Raw genomic sequence first — 21,092 nt, 5'->3', positions numbered from 1 at the left:
ACTGCAGTCTCTTTGGAGCAGTCTCTGAAGTGCTATCTGAAGTGCTGTCTCCCAGGCTATAGTTCTCACTTTGCCCCAAATAAAACTTAACTTGCAACTCCAACTCTCACGATGTGCATTTTCTTTTTTTAACTCAGGAGCAGAATATAAGCAGTGGCTTTAATATTCTACATCAGGGGATAATAACATAGTATGTCAGACACTGAGACTTTTTAAACAACAGTTTATTTTTTGTTGTCAATGATTAACTCTTGAGCCTACTAGAAGAATATCATGATTATAGTCAATAAAAAAATATAGATGATAGAATAAAATATTAGGTTATACAAAGTTAGTTGTTTTTTTTTTTAAATCATTGTCCAGGAACATTTTTAGGGCTTGTGCTTTGTGGAGGGGGAAAAAAAAAAAAAACAAGAAAATTTAATTTGTGTTTCTTTTTTACACTTCCCTCAGTTACAAGTTAAGAACACATATTGAGAATCATTTGCGGGTGCCTAGGACAATAAACAGAAGGACCACAAAAATTAAAACAAGTTCTAAAGACCCTCATATATACAAACTTCTGTACAGAATGAGCCCAAGAAGAATTCACCCAATTAAAACCATCGCCTGTGGTCTACATATCCTTTTTTTAAAAAGAGAGAAAATGGATCTTCCTACACTCATACTTATTCTTTCCACTTGATCCAGTATTTTTAATGGTGTCTCCACTCCATAAATTAGTAACTGTTCAGTAGCAGAGAAATATCCTATTTTAAATATCCTTGGTAAATATCCCTATTTACCAAGGGAAATCAGGAACTTCCCGGAAAGGGCTGACCATAGTTGTCTGAAGGAGACTGAAGGAGCCCGCAACCCACAGAAAGTCACACCTCCAGGTGCAGGCAGGAGCATTCCGTGAGACATCCTGGGAGAGTCACCTGGGGTCTAGTGGGGAGCTGAGGACTTGTCCACTGTTAGTACACAGTTCTAAACTCTCCTTCCTGTGCTCTGCTCAGGTCAACTGGGCTCTTTGCTAATGTGTCATCTGGCACAAACAGTAAGGGCTTTTGGGCAAGACTTAGGCTCTTTCAAGATGGACACACTCAGACGCTGATAAACACAGCCGCGTGTCCCGGGCCCGTACCCGCCTCCTTACTCCCTGATGCTAAAGCCTGCTCACCCTGTGGCTGGAGACGAAATCCTGTTAGGGAAAAGCAATTGCACTAAAGGTCAGACATCACAGGCCCCATGAGGTAAACGCCAGACGTGGGAGGAGATGTGAGGGAGGGGAAGGATGCCCGCTCGTCCTTCGGGGGATGCCGCGGCTTCACTGCACGATCCCCGAGTCCACCGAGGTCTGCTTGCGCGTCGTCTTGGGAGGGGGCGGCGGCGGGGTCTTGCTGGGCAGAGGAGGAGGCAGATGCTGGAAGACAGAAAATGAGGGGATGGCTCACTGCTGATGCTCTGGCAGGAGAGACGTGGTCTCTGGGAGGTTCTGACCTGGTAGGGAGGTGGGCAAGGGAAGACTGACCTGCAGTCCTGGGTGGGAACGTCCTCTCCCCGCAATGCGGGGCTGGCAGGTCACCACTCTCAGGACCGGGCTGCTGGTGGCCACAGGCCTTTCCAGGGTTTCTGATGAACCACTTTTTACAAAGCACACACATCAGACATCTGAACAGCCTCTGAGAAGTGTAGCCACTGCTCTTTGGGTGGTGGTTTTAATCGTGCATGCTTGCATGTTCTGTTGTGTCTGACTCTTTGCAACCCCGTGGACTGTAGCCCACCAGGCTCCACTGTCCCTGGGATTTCCCAGGCAAGAATACTGGAGTGGGTTGCCATTTCCACCTCCAGGGGGTATTCCCCACCCAGGGATCAAATCCGTGTCTCTAGCATCTCCTGCTAGGTCTTCAGTTGTGGCGTGTGAACTCTTAGTGGCAGGATGTGGGATCTAGTTGCTAAGACCATGGACAGATCCCAGGCCCCGAACTGCAGGCGGATTCTTTACCACTGAGCCACCTAGGGTGGTTCTAAATCCATGTGCTCTTGATCGAGGGGTGCCTGGAAATGGACTGGTTTCAGAATTGGGCAGTTGAAATGGTCAAGAACAAGGGAAGGGGGACAACGCAGGACCCAGGGCCACCCAGGCAGCCTGGCCACGTCACAGCTGAGCCCCTCTGGGAAGAGGACCCACAGGCCCTTCCTTACATCCCTTGAAGATGCTCAGGGACAAACAAGTCCTTGGAGGTGCTCTCCGGAGCTGGGCCAGAGGCCTGCCGTGCTCTCGGAAATGGAAAGGCCACAGGAGAGAGGGTCAGCCGGGCTACACTGGCCCCTGTGGCCACCATCCCCCTGACCTGTTGACAAAACAGTCTCTCTCCCACAGTCTCTTCTGCATTCGTAAATAATGGGGATGAGCAAGGTTGAGGGGATATTTAAACTCTTCATGGAGGAAGCACAGTTTATCAAGAAATGGCTGCAGCTGTCTTCCAATGCTACAGATGAACATTTGCAAAGCAGAACCAGAGACACAGACGTAGAGAAACAATGTATGGACCCCAAGAGGGGCAGAGGGGGTGGGATGGATTGGAAGCTTGGGAGTGACACGCAGACATTCCTGCATATAAAATAGATAACTAATGAGAAGGACAGGAAAGTCTGCTGTGCTGCAGACCACGGGGTTGCAAAGAATCAGACACAACTGAGTGACTGAACAACAACAACAAGAGCCTAATGAAGAGCACAGGGAGCTCTGTGATGACCTGAATGGGAGGGAAATCCAACAGAGGATATATGTATCTGTATAGCTGATTCACTTTGCTATATAATATAAACTAACACAGCATGAGAGTCCCTTGGACTGCAAGGAGATCCAACCAGTCCATCCCAAAGGAGATCAGTCCTGGGTGTTCATTGGAAGGACTGGTGTTGAAGCTGAAACTCCAGTACTTTGGCCACCTCATGTGAAAAGCTGACTCATTTGAAAAGACCCTGATGCTGGGAAAGATTGAGGGCAGGAGGAGAAGGGGATGACAGAGGAGGAGGTGGTTGGATGGCATCACTGACTCAATGGACATGGGTTTGGGTAAACCTCGGGAGCTGGTGATGGACAGGGAGGCCTGGCGTGCTGCGGTTCACAGGGTGGCAAAGAGTCGGACACGACTGAGCGACTGAACTGAACACAACATTATAAAGTAACTATACTCCAATAAAAAATTTTTTTTAAGTTTTTTTTACAGAAACAGGTGGCTGGCTGGATATAGCCCATAGTTTGCTTTTCAATCTCAAGAATGAATTTAGAACTGTAATGGTGACAGGAGACACTGAATGGACCTGCCAGAGTGTGAGTGACCAAGGGCAGCTTGTGCCCTGCTCTTGGTGGGCATGTGACGTGCACGAGAGGTCACGTGTTGACCACCTAGGTAAATGAATGAGTGAGTGAACAGATGAATGCATGAATGAGCGAGCAGACGAAGAAATACACAGACCAGGATAAGCGGGCACGAGCCACAGGCAGAACAAAGCAGAGGGGCTCGCAGAGCACTGTTCTCTGCAGGTGGGAGTGTGCTGTTAACAGCCTCTCAGAGCAGGCGCACGTTCAGCTCAACGTGAAAAAAGAAGTTTCAAGGGCAGGACGGTGGCAAAGCAGCATCTAACTCATCACCCAAGTTCCTCCTAATTCACAGGCAAATAAATACTAAAGTGACCCAGGGCTTAACAGAGAGAAGAGAGTCAAGGTGGAAAACAGAACTGATATAATGATTTTTAGACATCGTAACAAGAGAGGTAAAAGAATAGATTTGTAGTGCTCAGTCATTAAGTCCTGTCTGACTTTTTACGACCCCATGGACTGTAGGCCACCAGGCTCCTCTGTCCAGGGGATTTCCCAGGCAAGAACACTGGAGTGGGTTGCCATCTCCTTCTCCAGGGGAATCTTTCCAACCCAGATATGGTAAGAATGGTCAAAAGAGGAACTTCCCTGGTGGCCCAGTGGCTAAGACTCCTCGCTCTCAATGCAAGGGGCCTGGGTTCTATCCACAGTCTAGCAACTAGACCCCACATCCTGCAACTAGGAGTTCACATGCCACAACTAAAGATCCTGTGTGCTGCAACTAAGAACTGGCACAGTCCAAATAAATAAATGAATATTTTTAAAAAATGATGACAAAAATGGAAAAAGAATGGTCAAAAGAAACACTGATTTCCAGGTCTGATGAGACGGTTGCTTGTTTACGCGTGGAAGTAGACGGTGCAGGCAAGTGTGAGCCATTTTTAAAGAAAGGACGATTTAAAGTGGCAACAGCTAGACAGCTGACTCCAAGCCTGAGGGTGATGACAGGAGGCTGTGGACCAGCCCCCAGAGCAGGCGAACAATCGTAGTCCTATAGCAGACCTCAGGGCCTGCCAGGGAGGCGCCCCCCGACACCGGGTGATGACACCCTGGCCCACAGGCCTGTTCCTGAAGGTGCACTCATGCTGCAGGTGAGTCAGAGAGCAGACCAAGAGCAAGGAGACTCGGGTGATTAATATCGTGGCATTCACAATGCCTTTACGCATGGAGCCAGAGCTGGTGTGTGTTTGCCCTTCCACTAACAGCTGCGGGGGCTTCCCGGGTGGCTCAGTAGCAAAGAACCCAGCTGCCAATGCAGAAAACACGGGTTTGATCCCTGGGCGGAGAAGGGTCCCTGGAGAAGCCAATGGCTACCCGCTCTGGTATTCTTGCCTGGGAAATCCCATGGACAGGGAGGAGACTGGAGGGCTACAGTCCATGGGGTTGCAAAAGGGTTGGACATGACTTAGCAACCAAACAAAAACAACACAATGCAGAAACTGAGGTCATCAAATGTTTCCCCTGAATTGCCCTGTAACAAAAATGGATTTGCTCTCATTTTCAAGTTCAGAGTGTTCAGTGTCGGGAGACCCGGAGGACATTCTTGTCTTGCTTTTCCAGTAAAATACAGGTATGAAAGGTGAGGGAATCAATTAACTCCGCTGTTAGGAAAACAACACCCCAACCAATCAACGTGCCCACTCGGCTCCCTGGGTCTCCTTTTATTCTAACCTGTGGTTAAAACCTGTGGGAAGGGTCAGGCTTACGCTTCCTCAGTTGCTACCAACCATTCCAGCTGCCTGGCCCCTTCTCCACGGCTGGCGCCCCATTGTGGAATCTCAAGGGACAGAGAGCTGATTCGAAAGTCCCATGGAAGGACAATCCATTCCTTCAGCCCTGAAGATGAAGCCCCACTGCTTATTTGGTTTTCTTACACAAAAGAAATAATCAAATAAATCGGGTGTTGTGGTGATCTCAGTCGCTCAGTCCTGTCCGACTCTTTGTGACCCCACGGACTGTAGCCCGCCAGGCTCCTCTGTCCATGGGATTTCCCAGTCAAGAATACTGTGGTGGGTTGCCCTTTCCTTCTCCAAGAGACCTTACCAAAACCAGGGATGGATCCTGAGTCTTTGTGTCTCCTGCAGTGGCAGGAAGATTCTTTACCACTAGCGCCACCTGGGAAGCCCAGTCAAATAAATACAGTGTTAATAAATCCCCTGTCTTTTTCACTCCTCTCACAAGAAGAGAGAATAAACTTGCAAGAAACTTGGTGAGAAAGTTTCCATTAAAAAAAAAAGAAGGATATAGGATTTATATTGTTTTAGAAGGGGAAAGAAAACCCACACCTTGCTGTTATGCAAAGGATCTTGGCCACAGAGCCAGCTTGTGTCTCCAATGTCTCCAGGAGCTCGGTTGCTGTGTAACTTACTTTATGGAGACTGACTGATTGATTGCATGAGTCAGGGAGGCTGCTTCACTCTTCAGCCCACAAGGCTTCTATTTCACTGGGCTGTGAGCAGTGTGGCCGGGGGATGGAAGAACCTGGACGCAGATCTCCCGGCACCGTGGGGTCATTTCAGAGGCACACGCTGGCCTCTGCATGTGGCCAGGCCAGCCAACAACAGAGCTGCCCGAGTGACCACAGCCTTGAGAAGCAGGAGAGAAGGTGGGGGACTTCAGAAGAGTGTTTCTAGAGCTGCCATCGGGTTAAAGTGGCTTTTTCAGAGTTTTGGCTGATACTTGCATCAGTAGGCAGGCCCAGAGGCCCGAGCAGTGAGCACATGTCAGGCCAGATGAGTGACAGCTTCCACGGGGGGACCAGCCTCAGGATGATGCGTAGGAGGCCCGAGTTGGCTGATCATGCTGGTGACAGCCAGCACCCCGAATCTAAGTGGGGTGGGGACAGGTCCCAGGGCTAGAGGCGGGGCTAGGAACGGGCAACCTCGAGGAGCTGGGGTGTGCTCCAGCTGGAGCCAAATCTCATACTCCGCTACAGTTTCTTCATGTGGTGTGCACCCATCCCCATCTACACACGGTCAGTGGGAGAGCGAGGCTGCCTGGGACCAGGATGGGACCAGGGCTTCTTCAGGGCAAGGGCAGTGTCCACGAGCATGACGTGTCCCCCGCGTGTGGCATCAGTCAGCTTCTTCAAATGACAAATGTCTTCCTACAAAAAGCTACTTTTCAAAACCAAACTCTCATAAGAACTGCACCTCAAGGGCAATGACCTCCAAGGTCACGAGAGTGGCCCCTGGACCCACCGGCTGGAATTCTCCCCGCTCTGCAAGGTCCCCCTGGGAATGTACGTTCCCATGGTGATGACACAGGAATGCCTGGGAGCATATGTTCCTGTGGGGATGACACAGGACCCCAGGCCACACACGTCTGCGTTCTAACCACTGCCACCTCTTTCCTGGAAATCAAGCCTTGGCTTGTCCAAAGTAAACATGCCAACATCAAGAAGGAAAGAAGGAAGAACTCCTGTCTTGTGGAGGGAAAGAGAGGATGGATCCATGTTCCTGAGCCCTGACTTACCCTCTGATGAGGAGGAGGGGGCGGGGGCGTTGGCGAGCCCGTCAAGTCCAGGTTCTCGGTCAAGGTCCCGTAGTCCGTGCTGGTGCCTTTGAGAGGCAGAGGGGGCGGAACTTCAGCCACGTCCAGCCCGGCCACGGTCATGCCGTTCAGCTCCAAACCTGGAAGAGGGGGAGAATGAGAACCACACCCCCGTCCCCACTGGGAGTGATGCGCATCCCTACACGGCTGCTTCGTGCCCTCTCAGGACTGGCTGGGTGGTGGGAACCCTTTAACCCCCAGAAATGCCTGTCAATGGGCAGCGAAGAGATCGGGAGGGGGCAGAGAAGGCCGGGGCTGTGTCCCCTGCGAGGGAATGTTCCAGAAGGAGAATCATGGGATGCTGAACCCCGAGCTTAAAGGATGGATCAGACCACTGGAAAAACAGCCATGTCCACCTGGGACCCCTCTGGTCTCTCCTCGACTGCCATGCCTGTGGGCATCTATACAGCTCGGGGGTCACAAGGACCATATCTGCCTGGAGTGTTCAGAATCCGCCAGGTCGCTGCCCCAGCCTCCTACAGGGAGCTGTACTCAGCTGAGTCCAACAACACAGATCACCACCAGCCCACCTGCTTGTCAAAACTCTCACAACAGGAAAAGCCACGATCCTATGAAAGGCAGGTATTAGCGGCAGCTGCCTCTGTGACTGCGGCTTTAAATAAGCCAAAGGGAAGCAGTACTGATTTTTTTTAAAGTAAACTGAAAAGCAGTCGTTTTCAAAGGGAGGAGTGATCATTAGGACAATCTATTTTCTCAGCCTTTGTTGAGACTCTAAGAAATCATTTGCCTTTTATGTTAAAGACAGAAACGGGCATTTTTGTTGTTGGGTGTCCTACCCGTTGATGCATCAGATGGAAAGTCATTAGGAGTCATTAGCGTGCTCCCTAGGACAAGGGGTGTCAATTGATAAGGAGGCCTTGCGGTTGAATCGAGGCGTGAGAAGGTGGCCTCTGATGGAATGATCGCTCTCCTGACTGGCTGGCTGGTTGCTTTTACTCTGGCCTTTATTTAAAATTTGCCACTTTAATCATTTTTAAGGATAGAAGTTGCACTATCTGTTTGAGCCTGTGTGTCCAGGTCTCCTGGGCGAATGTCTAGGGGCGGGCTTGCTGGGGGTTATGGGGACTCTATGTTTAATTTCAAGGGACCACCAGAGTGTCCTCCACTGCAGCGGCAATGTGCCTATTTATTAACTATTTATTTAAAAAATCAATAAAATATTTGTGAAGATCTCGGGTTACAGCATAAGGATGTATGAAGTGAGCCAGGACACCCCCCTGGAGACTGTCTCCCTTCCGACACCCAGCAAAGCCTGGCTCCCTGAGGCTCATCCCCGGGGCAGCCCTGACTCCCGACCAGACAGACTGTCTCGGGAATGGCCGCTGCTCCCCTTGCAGCAAGAAGAAAGCAGGAGCTGAGGATGATTGTTGGCGGCCGGCCACTGGGCAACAAACCACTGCCCAGGGCCAGGGTCCCCGCCCCATCTCCAGCCACGCGGAGGACAGTGGGTCCTCCTGGCTCTCTCGTCTGCTGCCATCCTCAGTTCTTACCACCTCCTTCCTGCCAGGACGTCACCTCTCTGGCTGGCCTGACTTCAGGGGTGAAAACTAGGGTACCACTTGCATCCCTCCAAGATTCACATCCACTTGGAACCTCAGAGGGCTTCCCAGGTGGGTTGGCAGTAAAGAACCTGCCTGCAATGCAGGAGACACAGGGGACTGCAGTTTCAATTTCCAGGTCAGGAAGACCCCCTGGAGAAGGAAACAGCTACCCACACCAGTATTCTTGCCCAGAAAAATCCCACGGACAGAGGAGCCCAGTGGGCTGCCATTCATGGGGTCACAAAGAGTCGGACACGACTGAGTGACTGAGCACACACTCAGAACCTTAGACTTTTTTTGAAAAGAGGGTCTTTGCAGAAGGATCTGGAGATGAGATCATCCTGGATTTATGGGGAGCCCTGAACCCCATCTGCAGTCTCCCATAAGAAGAGAAAACAAACAGCCTGGGAAGAGAGGGGTGAGGGGACTGGAGGAATGAGTATACAAGCCAAGGAACTCCGAGGGCTGTGGGAGTCCACCAGAACACTAGTCCCCAACCTTTTTGTGGAAGACAACTCTTTTCCATGGATGCGGGGGTGGGGCCGGGGATGGTCTGGGGATGATTCAAGGGCGTTGCATTTACTGTACACTTTATTTCTATCATTACTACATCGGCTCCACCTCAGGTCATCAGGCGTTAGACCCTGGAGGCTGGGGACCCCTGTCCTAGATGGAAGCAGGACTGGAGATAACTTGATTTCAGACTCCTGGCCTCCAGACTATGAGAGAATAACTTTTTGATATTTGGGGCCACCAAGTCTGTAGGAATTATGCTGAGTAGCCCTAGAAATCGGGCAGAACTGGAAGGTAAGTTCTACCCTTAGCCCCTCAGCACGGCCTGGAAGGGCTCTTTCCTTCCCATTCCTCCTGCACACAAAAAGGTCCCTTCCCCACTGAGTGGGCTGCAACATCTCATGACATGAAATGGGGGATGCCCCACGTGCTCTCGAGTCACCCCCAGCACGCAGGAGGTCTGGAGCACTGGCCGGGTCCTGCACTGTCCACCCAGGGAGCACAGGAACCCGGGACTCAGCTGTGGCCTGACCCGCTCCAGTCCTGGGGGACACTCCCCAAAGTCAGGGGCTCATCAACACTCTCTCCGGCTGCTGGACTGAAAAGAAGCCAGTCTAAAGTGAGAGCCTTCAACAGAGGGGGAAGGTCACAGCACAATGTCAGGAATTCACACGGGACGACGTCTCACTTACTGGACTGCAGGCTGAAGCTGAGCTTGGCCCTTGGCATGACCGGGGGTGGCGTGGACTGGGAGGATGGGGAGGACGGAGACACCGAGAAGCGCCGCTCGCCCCCCATGGCGTTGATCACCTGGCTCTTCGGTCTCTGGGGCCGCAGAGGGCTGATCTACGTGGGACAGAGAGAGTGTAGTTAGGGTCTGTCCTAGGTGGCTCAGTGGGACAGAGCCACCTGCCAATGCAGGAGATGCTGGAGATGCGTGTTCGATCGCTGGGTCTGGAAGATCCCCGGGTGAAAGGCATAGCAACCCTCTCCAGTATTCTTGGCCGGAGAATTTCATGGACAGAGGAGCCTGGTGGGCTACAGTCCATGGTGTCAGGAAGAGTCGGATATGACTGAGCCGCTGACCCCTGAGCAGACACTGGGCTGACTTAATGCCACTTCAACAATTCCTCTGCGGAAGTCCTGACCTGCAGCACCAGTGCAGATGACCACATCTGGAAACACGGTCTTGCCGACGGTCAAGGTCGAGTGATGCTGTTACAGCAGATCCTGATCTAGTGTGACTGGTGTCCTTATAAAGTGGGGAGATTCGGACCCAGACACAAGCGCACGGGACGGGGCTGTGTGAAGATGAAGGCAGAGAGGCAGGGAGAGGGGAATGCTGGGCGAGGGGCTGGAGCAGACTCCCCACCACAGCCTAAGAGGAAGCCAGCCCTGCTGGCACTTTGGCCTTGGATGTCCAGCCTCCAGACTGTGAGACCATCAGCCTCTGCTGAAGCCATCCAGCCTGTGGGATGCCGTTCTTGCAGTCCCAGCAAACTAACCCAGGCCTCACCCCAGTCTCCTTACACAGTCGGGGGGATGTCACATCCGTGTCTCCTGAACAGGAATGTGACACGGGCACTTGGTGTGGGGGAGAGCCCCACCGGGTCGGAAGTGGACTCAATGACCTGTGCAGTGACCAGAACGCCCCAGGGGACTAATTTCTTGGCCTTTCTTGGCAGGTGTGTGAAAGTCTAGAAACTTGCTAAAGGATTTCCTTCATTCACCTTCTCTTTCTTCTCTCAGGCTATGCTACGACTGAATAGGAATTCTTTCTACTTCTCATTGCATTTGTCTTCCCCATCTCTGACTTTCAGATGCACCTGACTTTAAGCAGCTAAGCCTTTTCCCATGTCTGTAACATTGGGAATTTTTATTTCTCTACGTCTTACAACTTGGTCTCAGATCGTCAGGTCTGGGGGAACATAAGCAGTGCAAAATACTCTCAGGTAGGAGCAACGAGGACAGTTATTAACCCAGCTGAGAAAGAAGAATCAAGATTTCGGCCCCAGGATGGGCTGGGCTTCGGGCTTGGCTCCCGGGGCAGGGGGTGCGGACGGGCCTGCTGGTGAGGGCCAGCTGCAGAGTGGGTGGGCGGCAGCGTGTTCCACTGGGTGGTCTGCAAAGGCAGGGCCTCCCTGGAGGCTGGAAGGCTTAAATCCTTTTGTAAGCAGTGTGGTTGAGGGGACTCTGGCCAACAGGCTGGCTTCTGGAGCTGCCCTATGCCAGCAAAGCAGATCCCGGAGTCCAGGTGTCCCCAGCCACCTGCAGAAACAGCCCACCTGCTGTGGAAGGCCTGGGACAGCCTGGCTGAGCTCGGGGCTCCCCTTGGGTGCATGTGTGTGGGGACTGAAGAGGGATCCAGGGCGCTCTTCCCACCTTTCCCTTCCCATCAGGTGACATCCTGACAGTTCAGGGGGCAGGGGATGGTTTACTGGTGAGATGCAAATGGCACGTGGAGGGCCCCTCCCCGCTCCAGGTCCTGAGAGGCTCGGCTAGAGGTCATGACATTGCTGATGATGCGAATTCAGGTAGGAAGCTGAACTCAGCCCCAAAGAGGAAGTAGAGAAAAACCTCTGCAGAAGTGTGGAGAGAGGGCAGGTGGGTGCCAAGAGTGCAGCAACCCCAGGGCACCAGGGCACCACCCTGGGGATGGGGCTGCTGCTGCCACTCAGTCATCTTTGCTCCCTGAGACCCCCGCCCCCTGCCAACCCGCTCTGTCCTGCAGCACCCGGCTGGTCATGGGCACATGGAGGCTTGAACGGGAAACTCCAGGTGCCCAGCTGGACCCACAGACCTTGCCAGCACCTGTCACCCAGAGGACAGACTGGGACCTTGGCTGGACCAAGAACAGCCAGCCTGCCTCCGGCAAGAAGCCAGGATGCCTGGCCCCTAGCACTGCAGCCGTGGCTGTTCTGAGACTCCTCGGAGGCTGACAGCAGGGGCAGGGTTCTGTGCCCTGACCTCGGTGGGTTCTGCTGCGTTTTTGGAGAGCACTCAGGCCCGCTGGAGATCGGGGGGTGGGAGTGGCACTTTGGGCTGAACTCAGCCTGTCTCTGCAGGAGAGCGGGACCACAGCGGGGAGGGACAGAACTTATACTGTGACGATGGCCGAAGCCGGCACATCCTTTGTCTTCTTGTCACGGAACTTGATTTGGATCAACTCTGCCACTTGGCTCAAATTCTCTGAGGCCTTCCGCTTTACTGTCTTAAAGTAGAGCTTAAAGAAAAACGTCTGACAGACTCGCACAAGGTCTGCACTTAGCAAATGTTCAAAACACGCTGCTGTCAGTTGGCCCATCCGGGTAGGGTTCTGGACACTCGGGAGAAGGAAGGGGTGCTGGTCAGCCCCGGCAGTGTCGCTGGCCACTCGGCTTTCCAGAAGAGTGGACGGAGCCCACAGTGGGTGGGGGAAGGGGCGTCATGAGAAACCTTGGGATAGCACCACATGAGGTCACATCTGAGTGCCAGCCAGAGGCCAGTCCCTTCCCAAGGCCCGCACCCTGGGCCGCCTGCTTCTCCCATGAAACATTGCAGCCCAGACGCAGTCAGAACTCTGTCCAAAGGCCTCACAAGAGCATTCGCCTGCAGGAAGACCTTGTGTGGTCTGGGGTCTCCTTTGTCCTCTAGGCACCCAAGCAGCACGTGACTGCTGGTCTCCATGACAAAGGGTCTGGATGAAACATGCCTTCCGGTGTTGAAGAGACAAGCAAGCACTGAAGTGTGTCTTATTAAACGGTGGCCCCACCTGAGCCCTTTGATAAGCAACCGTTCAGTAACCGCCAGGGCGGGTCAGGGGTCGGGGGCTTCCACCCAGGGCAGGCACATTCTTGGGCACTGTAGACGCAAATGGCCTTCCACTGCAAGCTCCAGGCCCAACTTAATCTCTGAAGCTGATGGCCTGTGAGAGCCTCCTCTTTGCTTTGTCTCCAGTCTATAAATGGCACGTTCTGAATAAAGTTCACCCCAGAAGCTGCCCTCAGTTTGCCCCCAGACTCCACACACTGCGACACGCTGCTGGGGGCGTCAGCTGACCCCTCCCACCCCCGCCCCAGCCCAGACCTGGGAGGAGAGCGCGCACTTGGGTTTCCCTGTTGCCACACACCCTGGTCTCTGGAACGAACGAGAGTCCCTGGGATCCGTTTTTAATGTCAACTCACCAGCACGAGTTAGGTCCCCCCAAATCCTTGTGAAAGATGGCCAAGGGATTTAAGCATGGAACAGATGAGGCGAGGAGGATAACACAGAACGGCGTATGGCTGGCAGAACCTGTGGGAAGGGGCTCTGGGACTCTAGCTGAGCAGATTATAACACTCCCGCCGAACACCGGCTTAGCGATTTCTGGTCAGGAGGGGGTGGGGGAACGGCGTTAGCTGGCCTGGAATTACTGTTTCCTGACAACACAAGCACCCTGTTCACCTCCTGAGACATCTGGGTGTCTAATGAGTGAGTCCCACTTTGCTGCAGAGCCCGGAACCCTGTGGGTCCCGCTGATGGCTGCCCCCCTCCCCCACACCGGGCCCTGGAGGATAGGGGGATGGAGGGAAAGACCAGCATCCTCCAGAGAGACGCAGGTCTGCTCTGAGCCTCTGATGTCCTGGAGCATCTGTTACACAAGGGCAGGGATGCAAGAGGCCCTGGATTCTCAAATGACTATTCACAGCCCATTCAGTGAAATCTGATGGACAGCCCCCTTGGCAAAATGTGGAGCAAAGACAGGCCCCCTGTGGCAGCTACCGATGAGCGAGGGAGAGCTCCCTGTGAAATTACCGTTTCTGAAAGGATCACAGCCTCAGATTGCTGCAGGGGAATGTCGGTGGGTTTAAATTCTTTATCGAATATCTCTTGATGCTTGCTGTTCCTTTTTTCCTTCTTCTTGTCCTTCTTCTCTTTGTCAGGGTCATCCTTGTCCAACTTGTCCTGGGACCGGGAGTGCATTTTCTTCGGCAGGAGGGGTTCCAGAGCGAACCTAAAGAAAACGTTGTTGGTTTTTTTTTTTGTTTTGCTTTCAATCAATGATGTCTTTCTAGGAGAAACTGTTGCTTTTTGCCCTGCGGATCCATGTAAAGTCATTCACTATGAATCAGGTGCTGTCTGGGGACCGCCCAACTTTACAAGGAAAGAAATAATTTTGAAAGGAAGCTCAAGGGCCACCTAAGATACTTATTACCGATTGCCATAGTGACGGTCTTGCATCGCGATAGAAACAAACTGGGGGAAAAAAACAACATGGACAGGACGAAAGCCTGATTGGGCTATGGGATGACGATATTCAGAGGTTATTGTTGCTTTATGGCCGGAGGAAGGTATTTGAGATCTATTTCCAAAAGGAAATTCTCACTTTTTAGAGATTCACCCTGCCATATTTATGAATGTGAACAGGAGAAACAGGCAGATGCTGATGCAAAGAAATGTCTGCATTGGTACACAGGGAGCTTCCACTCGAAAGCCTTTGATGGCTCAGTGAGAAAGAAGTCAACTCTAGCTCCCAAAGATGTGGAGTTGCCCTGAGATTTTCAGCCAAGAACTGAGCTTGAGAAGGAGGATTTGGGTCCCAGCTCTGCCACCTACTGGTGAGGGTCCACTGCCTCTGAGCGCGGGGGACTGGGCGACCCATTCACAGAATGAAAAGAAAATGGTATTTAAAAAGAGATGTGACCTATTCAAAGAAGTGAGTCATGTCCTATAGGAGAAACAGCACATACTGTGATTTCTGATTAGAGTGTTTTTAAAGTGTGGTCCACACCTCATTCCTATATGGTTAAAAAGAAGCAAAATGGTCTGCTGAGAGGGTTCATGGAAGCTCCTTGCCTTCGAGCTGCTCAGGCAGTCCCAGAGCCCCATGGGAGGGCAAACTCCATTCCCCGTAATGTGGGATAAAAGGCCAGGTTCCCAAGCCAGCCTATGAGAGCCCCCAGTCCTCACTGCGACCTTCCAAGCCTAACTTCCCGAAACAGCCGGAGAGTAAATCGGTTTCCTCGAGGGGAGAATGATCCTAAGAGAAGGCAACTTAGAAAGCTGGTCTCATTTCCATCCTAGCTGTGGTTTCTTTCAAATTTACTTGTGAACAGGAAATGGAGAACTAAAGCACTGCTCTAATCAAAAGACCATTCCAGCAGCTTGGCTCTCTAACATGAGCGAGGTACCACAGATATCCACATTGAGCTGGGTCATTCAGAGAAGCACATTTCAAATCCAGGGAAGATGCTGACCACTGAGAGAAAGAATCACATCTCCTTAGTTTTGTTAAAAAAAAAAAGAAAAAAACTGGATGGGCAGAGGGATTTGAACAGTAATGGTATTGAATGTAGGCATTGATTATCAATAGCTGCTAACATCACTGCAAGAGAGATAGTCAGGCACAATGTCCTTCTGAATGGAAGAACCTATGAAGTCATCCGGCCCTCAAATCAAGCCTGAATCTGTACAGGTCTCTAGATGGGACCACCCACCTGAAGGAAATAGGAGGGACACGGAGATACAGTCAATAACACTGTCGGGGATGCAGTCAGAAAAATCTGGATTGCACCAGCAGCAACCTGGAGTTTTCAACAAATAAATTACAAGGAAGAGAAATTAAAAGAAGAGAGTGGAAGGAGGAAATCTATTGATTAAAAGAGAACTAAAGAGATATGGCAGGGCTGCCCAGGTGGCGCTGGTGGTAAAGAACCCGCCTGGCAATGCAGGAGATGTGAGAGACTTGGGTTAGATCCCTGGGTTGGGAAGATCCCCGGAGGAGGGCACAGCAACCCACTCCAGTATTCTTGCCTGGAGAATCCCACGGATGGAGGAGCCTGGTAAGCTATAGTCCATAGGGTCGCAAAGAGTCGGACATGACTGAAGTGATCTAGCATGTATGCAAAGAGGTATGGCAGCCAACTCCAAAGTGGGAGTCTTATCTGGATTAGTTTCAAACAAACTAAAAAAAAAAAAAAAAAGCCATTTATGACCCAGCTGGAAATTAAAACCAATATCTGATGATGGTATGGAATGACTGTTCATCTTTCACCTGTGCTAAAGGGAGTTTTTTTCTGAGTTCCTACCATTTAGAAAGCCACACTGAAATGTTTACAGATGAAATCACACAATGCCTGAGACTTGCTTCATGTATAATATGGAGGAGGGAGAGGGTGGAGTACAGACTGAAAGAAGATGGGCTGGGAGGTGATCACTGCTGAAGTTGGCTCACAGGTGATGGGCACAGGGCCTCATTATGCTATTATGTTTCCCGTGAAACTTTCTCATAATAAAAACCTGAAGATGACTGATGGAATACACCAGTGTTGACTTTGATTATGAAGGCATTTTGGGACATCTAGATATGCAATTAGCAATAAATCAACATCCATTAGGTGTTAAATGTTACATCTCTTATAAACAACAATAATAAAAAAAAACCTTCATGATTTTATTCTAGGTTTTACAGAACTTGAGACAACTAATGGAGGAAAATAAACGATTAATGGACATCTTCTAGCTCGGGGTGAAACCTGTGCTGTGAAATCCAGACAAGTACACAAAGCACCAAAGAGGAGGCTGAGCTGGAAATGTTTCACAGGACGAGGCACCTGTGGGCAGGCACCTGCCCTGCTTTGTTCTGCACGCCACCGGTGCCATCTGGGGCCAGAGTCTCACTTCTTCCACGTTAGTTGGGTAGCTAAGGGGGACAACCCTGTGAATGAACGAAAATCTGGACTCTAATAAAGACGCCTTCTAGTTTAAGGTTAAACATACAGCTCCAGGGAAGGAGACAATGGTTTCCACTCATGCAGTCACATGTGCAGGACGGAACTCTTCCATCTAAAACCTCTAGCTCACTCTTTGCTCTCGCCCCTACGTTCCTGGAAATATAAAACCCTTTTCATAACTAGCCTGGGGATTTACTTGGGGAGAAGTGGAATTAAGTTTCTTTAGCAATCTTGCTCTAAGTGACAAGTGCCCTTGATTTAAATACCTCTAAATCGAGAATTTCCATATGGACTTGGCCTTGTAAGTAGCAGACACTGACAAAAATTACTGTTAGGGGAAAAAGGAGAGAAAAAAAAAGTGGGAACAGTTTTCTTTCCTCCATTGGGCATGCTAGCTGTTGGCTACAGAGGGCACTGGGGTTGGAGTTGTCTCTTGCGGTGCTCTGGGAGTTTGTGTCTGCGGGTTGCTGGGGCCAAGAGCCTGCGGGTTTGATAAGATGATGGATTGTAAACCAAATGGGCTTGGACAAACACACAACTGTGCAGACTCGACAGTAAAACAATTAGAAGTTCTTGGATGTTTAAACAGCACATGACACTTTTTTCTTTCTGTATAATCAGAACAAGCTTTACATGTAGGCTACTCACTAAACGCACAAAAATGTCAACATCGAGGCTGTCTTTGCAGAAGACACAGGGGAGTGCAATGAAATGTTGACTCATCTATCCCATTCCTGTTCCCTTCTTAGTGGCTTCGGCTTAAGAGCAGTGCTCAAGAGCAACATTGGGTCTCAAAAAAGATCTTGCAGCAGGAAAGTGGCCCTGCCGGCCTTCAGGGAAGCCTGCCTGAGTATGATAGGCCTGCCCTGGTGTGACGCCTTGGGAGTGAGCAAGGGATGAAAGCACAGCACACCACTGGCAAGGAACGCACCTCACTGCTCTGGGGCACCCTGACAAGGACTGGACACTCACTGAGGTTTTATAGTTTGATGGAAGTCTCATCCAAAGTGGAGCCCAAAGCGAGAGACTGTTCTCAAAAATTGCTAAGACCCTACAAGTCTTAGTGGCACCATGGCTGTAAAGGTCTTGGATGATCTCCGTTTCAAAGGGAGTGTTGAGATTCCGAAATCCTCTCAGCTGTCATCACAAATCCAGGACCCTGGAGAGCTCCTCACAACCACCCCTGCTCCCCCCACCCCCAGCCCTTCTCTTCCCTCCCTACTGCTGAGCCAGACTCACCCATCAGAGCCAGGCCTGGAAGGGGTGCTGTCGGATGAGAGGGAAGAGACAGATGCCACGGATAGAGGCCGGGACGAGGAAGGCATGGTGAAGGATCGGACCATGGACCGGGGACGGCTGCCTCTTCTGTCATCCAGACTTGAGGGCTGGATTGGGGCAGAGGGGAGAGAAAGAGAGTGACTTGCTTGATGTCCATGCCAAAAGATGTCCAGCCTGGCATGGTCAGACACCTCAGACCAAGTGGTCTTAGCAGCCTGGAGTCTATACCAAAGTAATCCACACTTTTATGAACAGTTGATGTTCCTGTCCAAAGCTGAAGGTGAAAACCATGGTTATCTGGAGATTTTTTGAAATATGATTTGATACTGTGAAAAATACCAGAAAGAACTTTCTTGTTGGTTTTCCTTTTTCTTTTTTAATTTAAAATGCAGTTTTCTTTACCAAGACCACAATGCGTTACCCTGCTCCAAAGTCAGTACAATGCACTGATCGCCCAGGAATTGTAATTTACAGAACATACCTAGAATGTGACTTAAGGACTTTGCAAGATGTTTAGACTAACTGTGTATATCTCTGCATGCTGACAAACCAAGCAGATCACCAAAATACATGGAGGCACAGGGACTGAACTTCTCTAGACTGAAGTGAGATGCTCCTGCTGCTTAATTAAAGGCGGGTTTCCTTCCCTGCCAGTGACTGGCACAGTAGGTCAGCTGGATCCATGGCTGGAGTTGCTAAAGCTCCTCCTTCTTAGCAGGAAGTGGACCAGTGATGCATCCAGAGAAAACTGGTCTCTGGATACAGTTTTCCACCCTCTGTTTGTCACACAACTGTATATTAACAAAATAAGCATCACTGAAATACAGCACATGTCAATACCTAATTAGCTACAAAATGCTTGTGTACCTGCCTCTCAAGCCAGATGTTGGCACAGCTGGGACAGCAGCTGGTGCAGAAACTTTTTTTTTAACCCTCAGGATGTGGAAATCAAATTTCTGTAGGGCATTCCCTCTCTGTGTGGCTCAACCTCCCTCAACCCCAACCCCATGCTACCAAAGCTGGCGTTCATTCAGCCCATCACCACCAGAAGAACTGCTTGGGACCCGGGCTGGTTACAGATTATATAACACCACTGATAAGAGGGCCTGTTTCTTAACTACGTTTTGCCCATGAAATACCATTGGACCTGTACCTTATCTCTTCAATAGTAAAAGGCTCAACAGACTTGTGGGTGCCAAGGGGGACGGGGGTTCGCGGGGGACGGGATGGGGAGTTTGGGATTAGCAGATGCAGACTATTACATACAAAATGGATAAACTGTAAGGTACAGGGAACTGTATCCAACACCCTGTGATAAATCCTAATGGAAAAGAATATGAAAAATACATATACGTATAACTGAACCACTGTGCTGTCCAGCAGCATTCAACACGGCACTGTAAATCAACTATACTTCAATGAAATAAGCTTGTAAAAAATAGTAAAAGGTTCAAAGTCGCAAAAGAGCACTTGAAAGCAGGAGCTGGTAAACGTTTTCTGCAAAGGGGAAAATGACAAATACTTTAGACTGTGGGCCGTAAGGTCTCTGTCCCAAGCATGAAAACAGCTATACACAATACAGAAATAAATAAGTACGGCTGTGTTCCAATAAAACTTTATTTACAAAACAGATGTCAGGCCGTAGTTTGCTGACCAGTGGCTCACTATCCAGCTGCAATCTGCCAGGACCGAGGGTCTGGTCAGCCTTAACTTTAGCACTGATGACGGTGCCACTGCCCAACTCCAGGGAGACAGCCTTTGCCATGAACTGGCTTTTAGGAGGCAACTAAAAGGAAATGGTGACTTGCAGATTAGCCTAAATTGTAAAAATGTTTCTAGAGACTCAAAGTCTACAGTATCTTTCTTCTCAGCCTTTAAGGTTATATTCCATTTCTAATGATTATAAAATACTGGCTATATCCCTCCTGTTGTACAATGTGTCTTTCTTTGTAGCTTAGTTGTACAATGTATCCACTTCTCTGATGAAATGATCTTCACAGCAGCCAGGGTCCAGGGAGTGGGCACACGGGAGCCAGCCAGCCGTGGACCAGGAGGTGCATATGGCCACAGGCTGCCCTCATCCAGCTCCTGGGAAGACCCAAGCAGCTGCGAACGCCCCCAACCACACAGGGCTGGCGATGCGCCCCAAGAGGCAGCCCTGAGTCTTGGTCAGGATGCATGAGCATGGACGGGAAGACTGTGAAGGATGAAGCAAGGGGGATGCAGGGTGGGGGCTCTGGCCGGGGATGGCCAGAAGCCACTGGTGGTCTTGTGTCAGCAGGGCACCCACTGGGGGTGGCCCTGAGCCCTCCTCCTGGGCCATTCACCTCACACGCCCTTCTTGACCCAGCAGAGCCTCTAGAAATCGAGCAGCCAGGACTTCCGCTTTTCCATCTGAAACCATCAGGGCCTCCCAGTCCTTACTGGGTAACTCCAGTGCTAGGACATTGTGAGGGAGGGGACATCTGTGTCCCCGCAGCAGGACAGGCACTGAGTGGGGGGGTGGGGAGACCACCAGGTGGGAATGTCGGCCTCGGCACGGACTGCGTGACCTCGCATAAAACAAAGAACCGCTCGGACACCTAGCTTCCTCCTGAGCACATGGGGGATAGTCACGTCACCTTGGGAGGCTGGCGAGGATGACCTGCAATGACACGTGACAGGCAGGGCGGCTACATGAATGGCAGCCTCATGTCCAGCTGTACAGACACGAAGCACAGACGTGCTCCAGCCCCTCACAGATCACGCCTGCTTGTCCCAGGACGCACGGGTCGCCATCCTCCTCTCCAGGGTGGTCCGGAAGGCCCACCCATGCCCACCACGGGTGCAGACTGCCCATGGCGTCCTGGGGATGGCTGGTTTCACTGCGTTTAATCATGGTGATGGGGTTTCATGGGGGTATGGTGAGACGCAGGCCCGTTTCACAGTCTTCTAGAAACATCCCTTTCCAAAGCTGCACAAATGCCAGCTGTGGACTGGAAACCCACCGGGACAACAGGCTGGCCCCTAGGAGGGGGCGCATGCGCAGGGGTGCATTAGGAGGGAGTGGGTGGGGAGGTGGGAGGGGGAGAGATGGGGTGCTCTAGGACATGCAGCCTCAGGGTCACCACCCAGAGCCCACACCTT

General features: G+C 51.1%; 1 protein-coding gene across 6 annotated transcripts in view; it reads right to left on the bottom strand.

The window, feature by feature from the left end:
- Positions 1-206: 206 nt before the first annotated feature.
- The window catches only part of DOCK1 (dedicator of cytokinesis 1), a 560,005-nt gene continuing 539,119 nt past the window's right edge, over positions 207-21,092 (bottom strand). For all 6 annotated transcript variants that reach the window (XM_055560921.1, XM_055560923.1, XM_055560922.1 and 3 more), the window contains 5 exons: positions 17,928-18,073; positions 13,771-13,969; positions 9,690-9,843; positions 6,845-7,002; positions 207-1,405 (listed from right to left, as the gene is read on the bottom strand). In XM_055560921.1, coding sequence (XP_055416896.1) covers positions 1,310-1,405; positions 6,845-7,002; positions 9,690-9,843; positions 13,771-13,969; positions 17,928-18,073 — 753 coding nt within the window. In that variant the 3' untranslated portion in view covers positions 207-1,309. The remainder of the gene's footprint in view (positions 1,406-6,844; positions 7,003-9,689; positions 9,844-13,770; positions 13,970-17,927; positions 18,074-21,092) is intronic.

The sequence above is a fragment of the Bubalus kerabau genome, chromosome 22 (genome assembly GCF_029407905.1).
Source record: "Bubalus kerabau isolate K-KA32 ecotype Philippines breed swamp buffalo chromosome 22, PCC_UOA_SB_1v2, whole genome shotgun sequence".
Taxonomy (NCBI): domain Eukaryota; kingdom Metazoa; phylum Chordata; class Mammalia; order Artiodactyla; family Bovidae; genus Bubalus; species Bubalus kerabau.
Note: the sequence above shows the minus strand (reverse complement) of the source record. Positions and strands in the feature narration are given on the sequence as shown.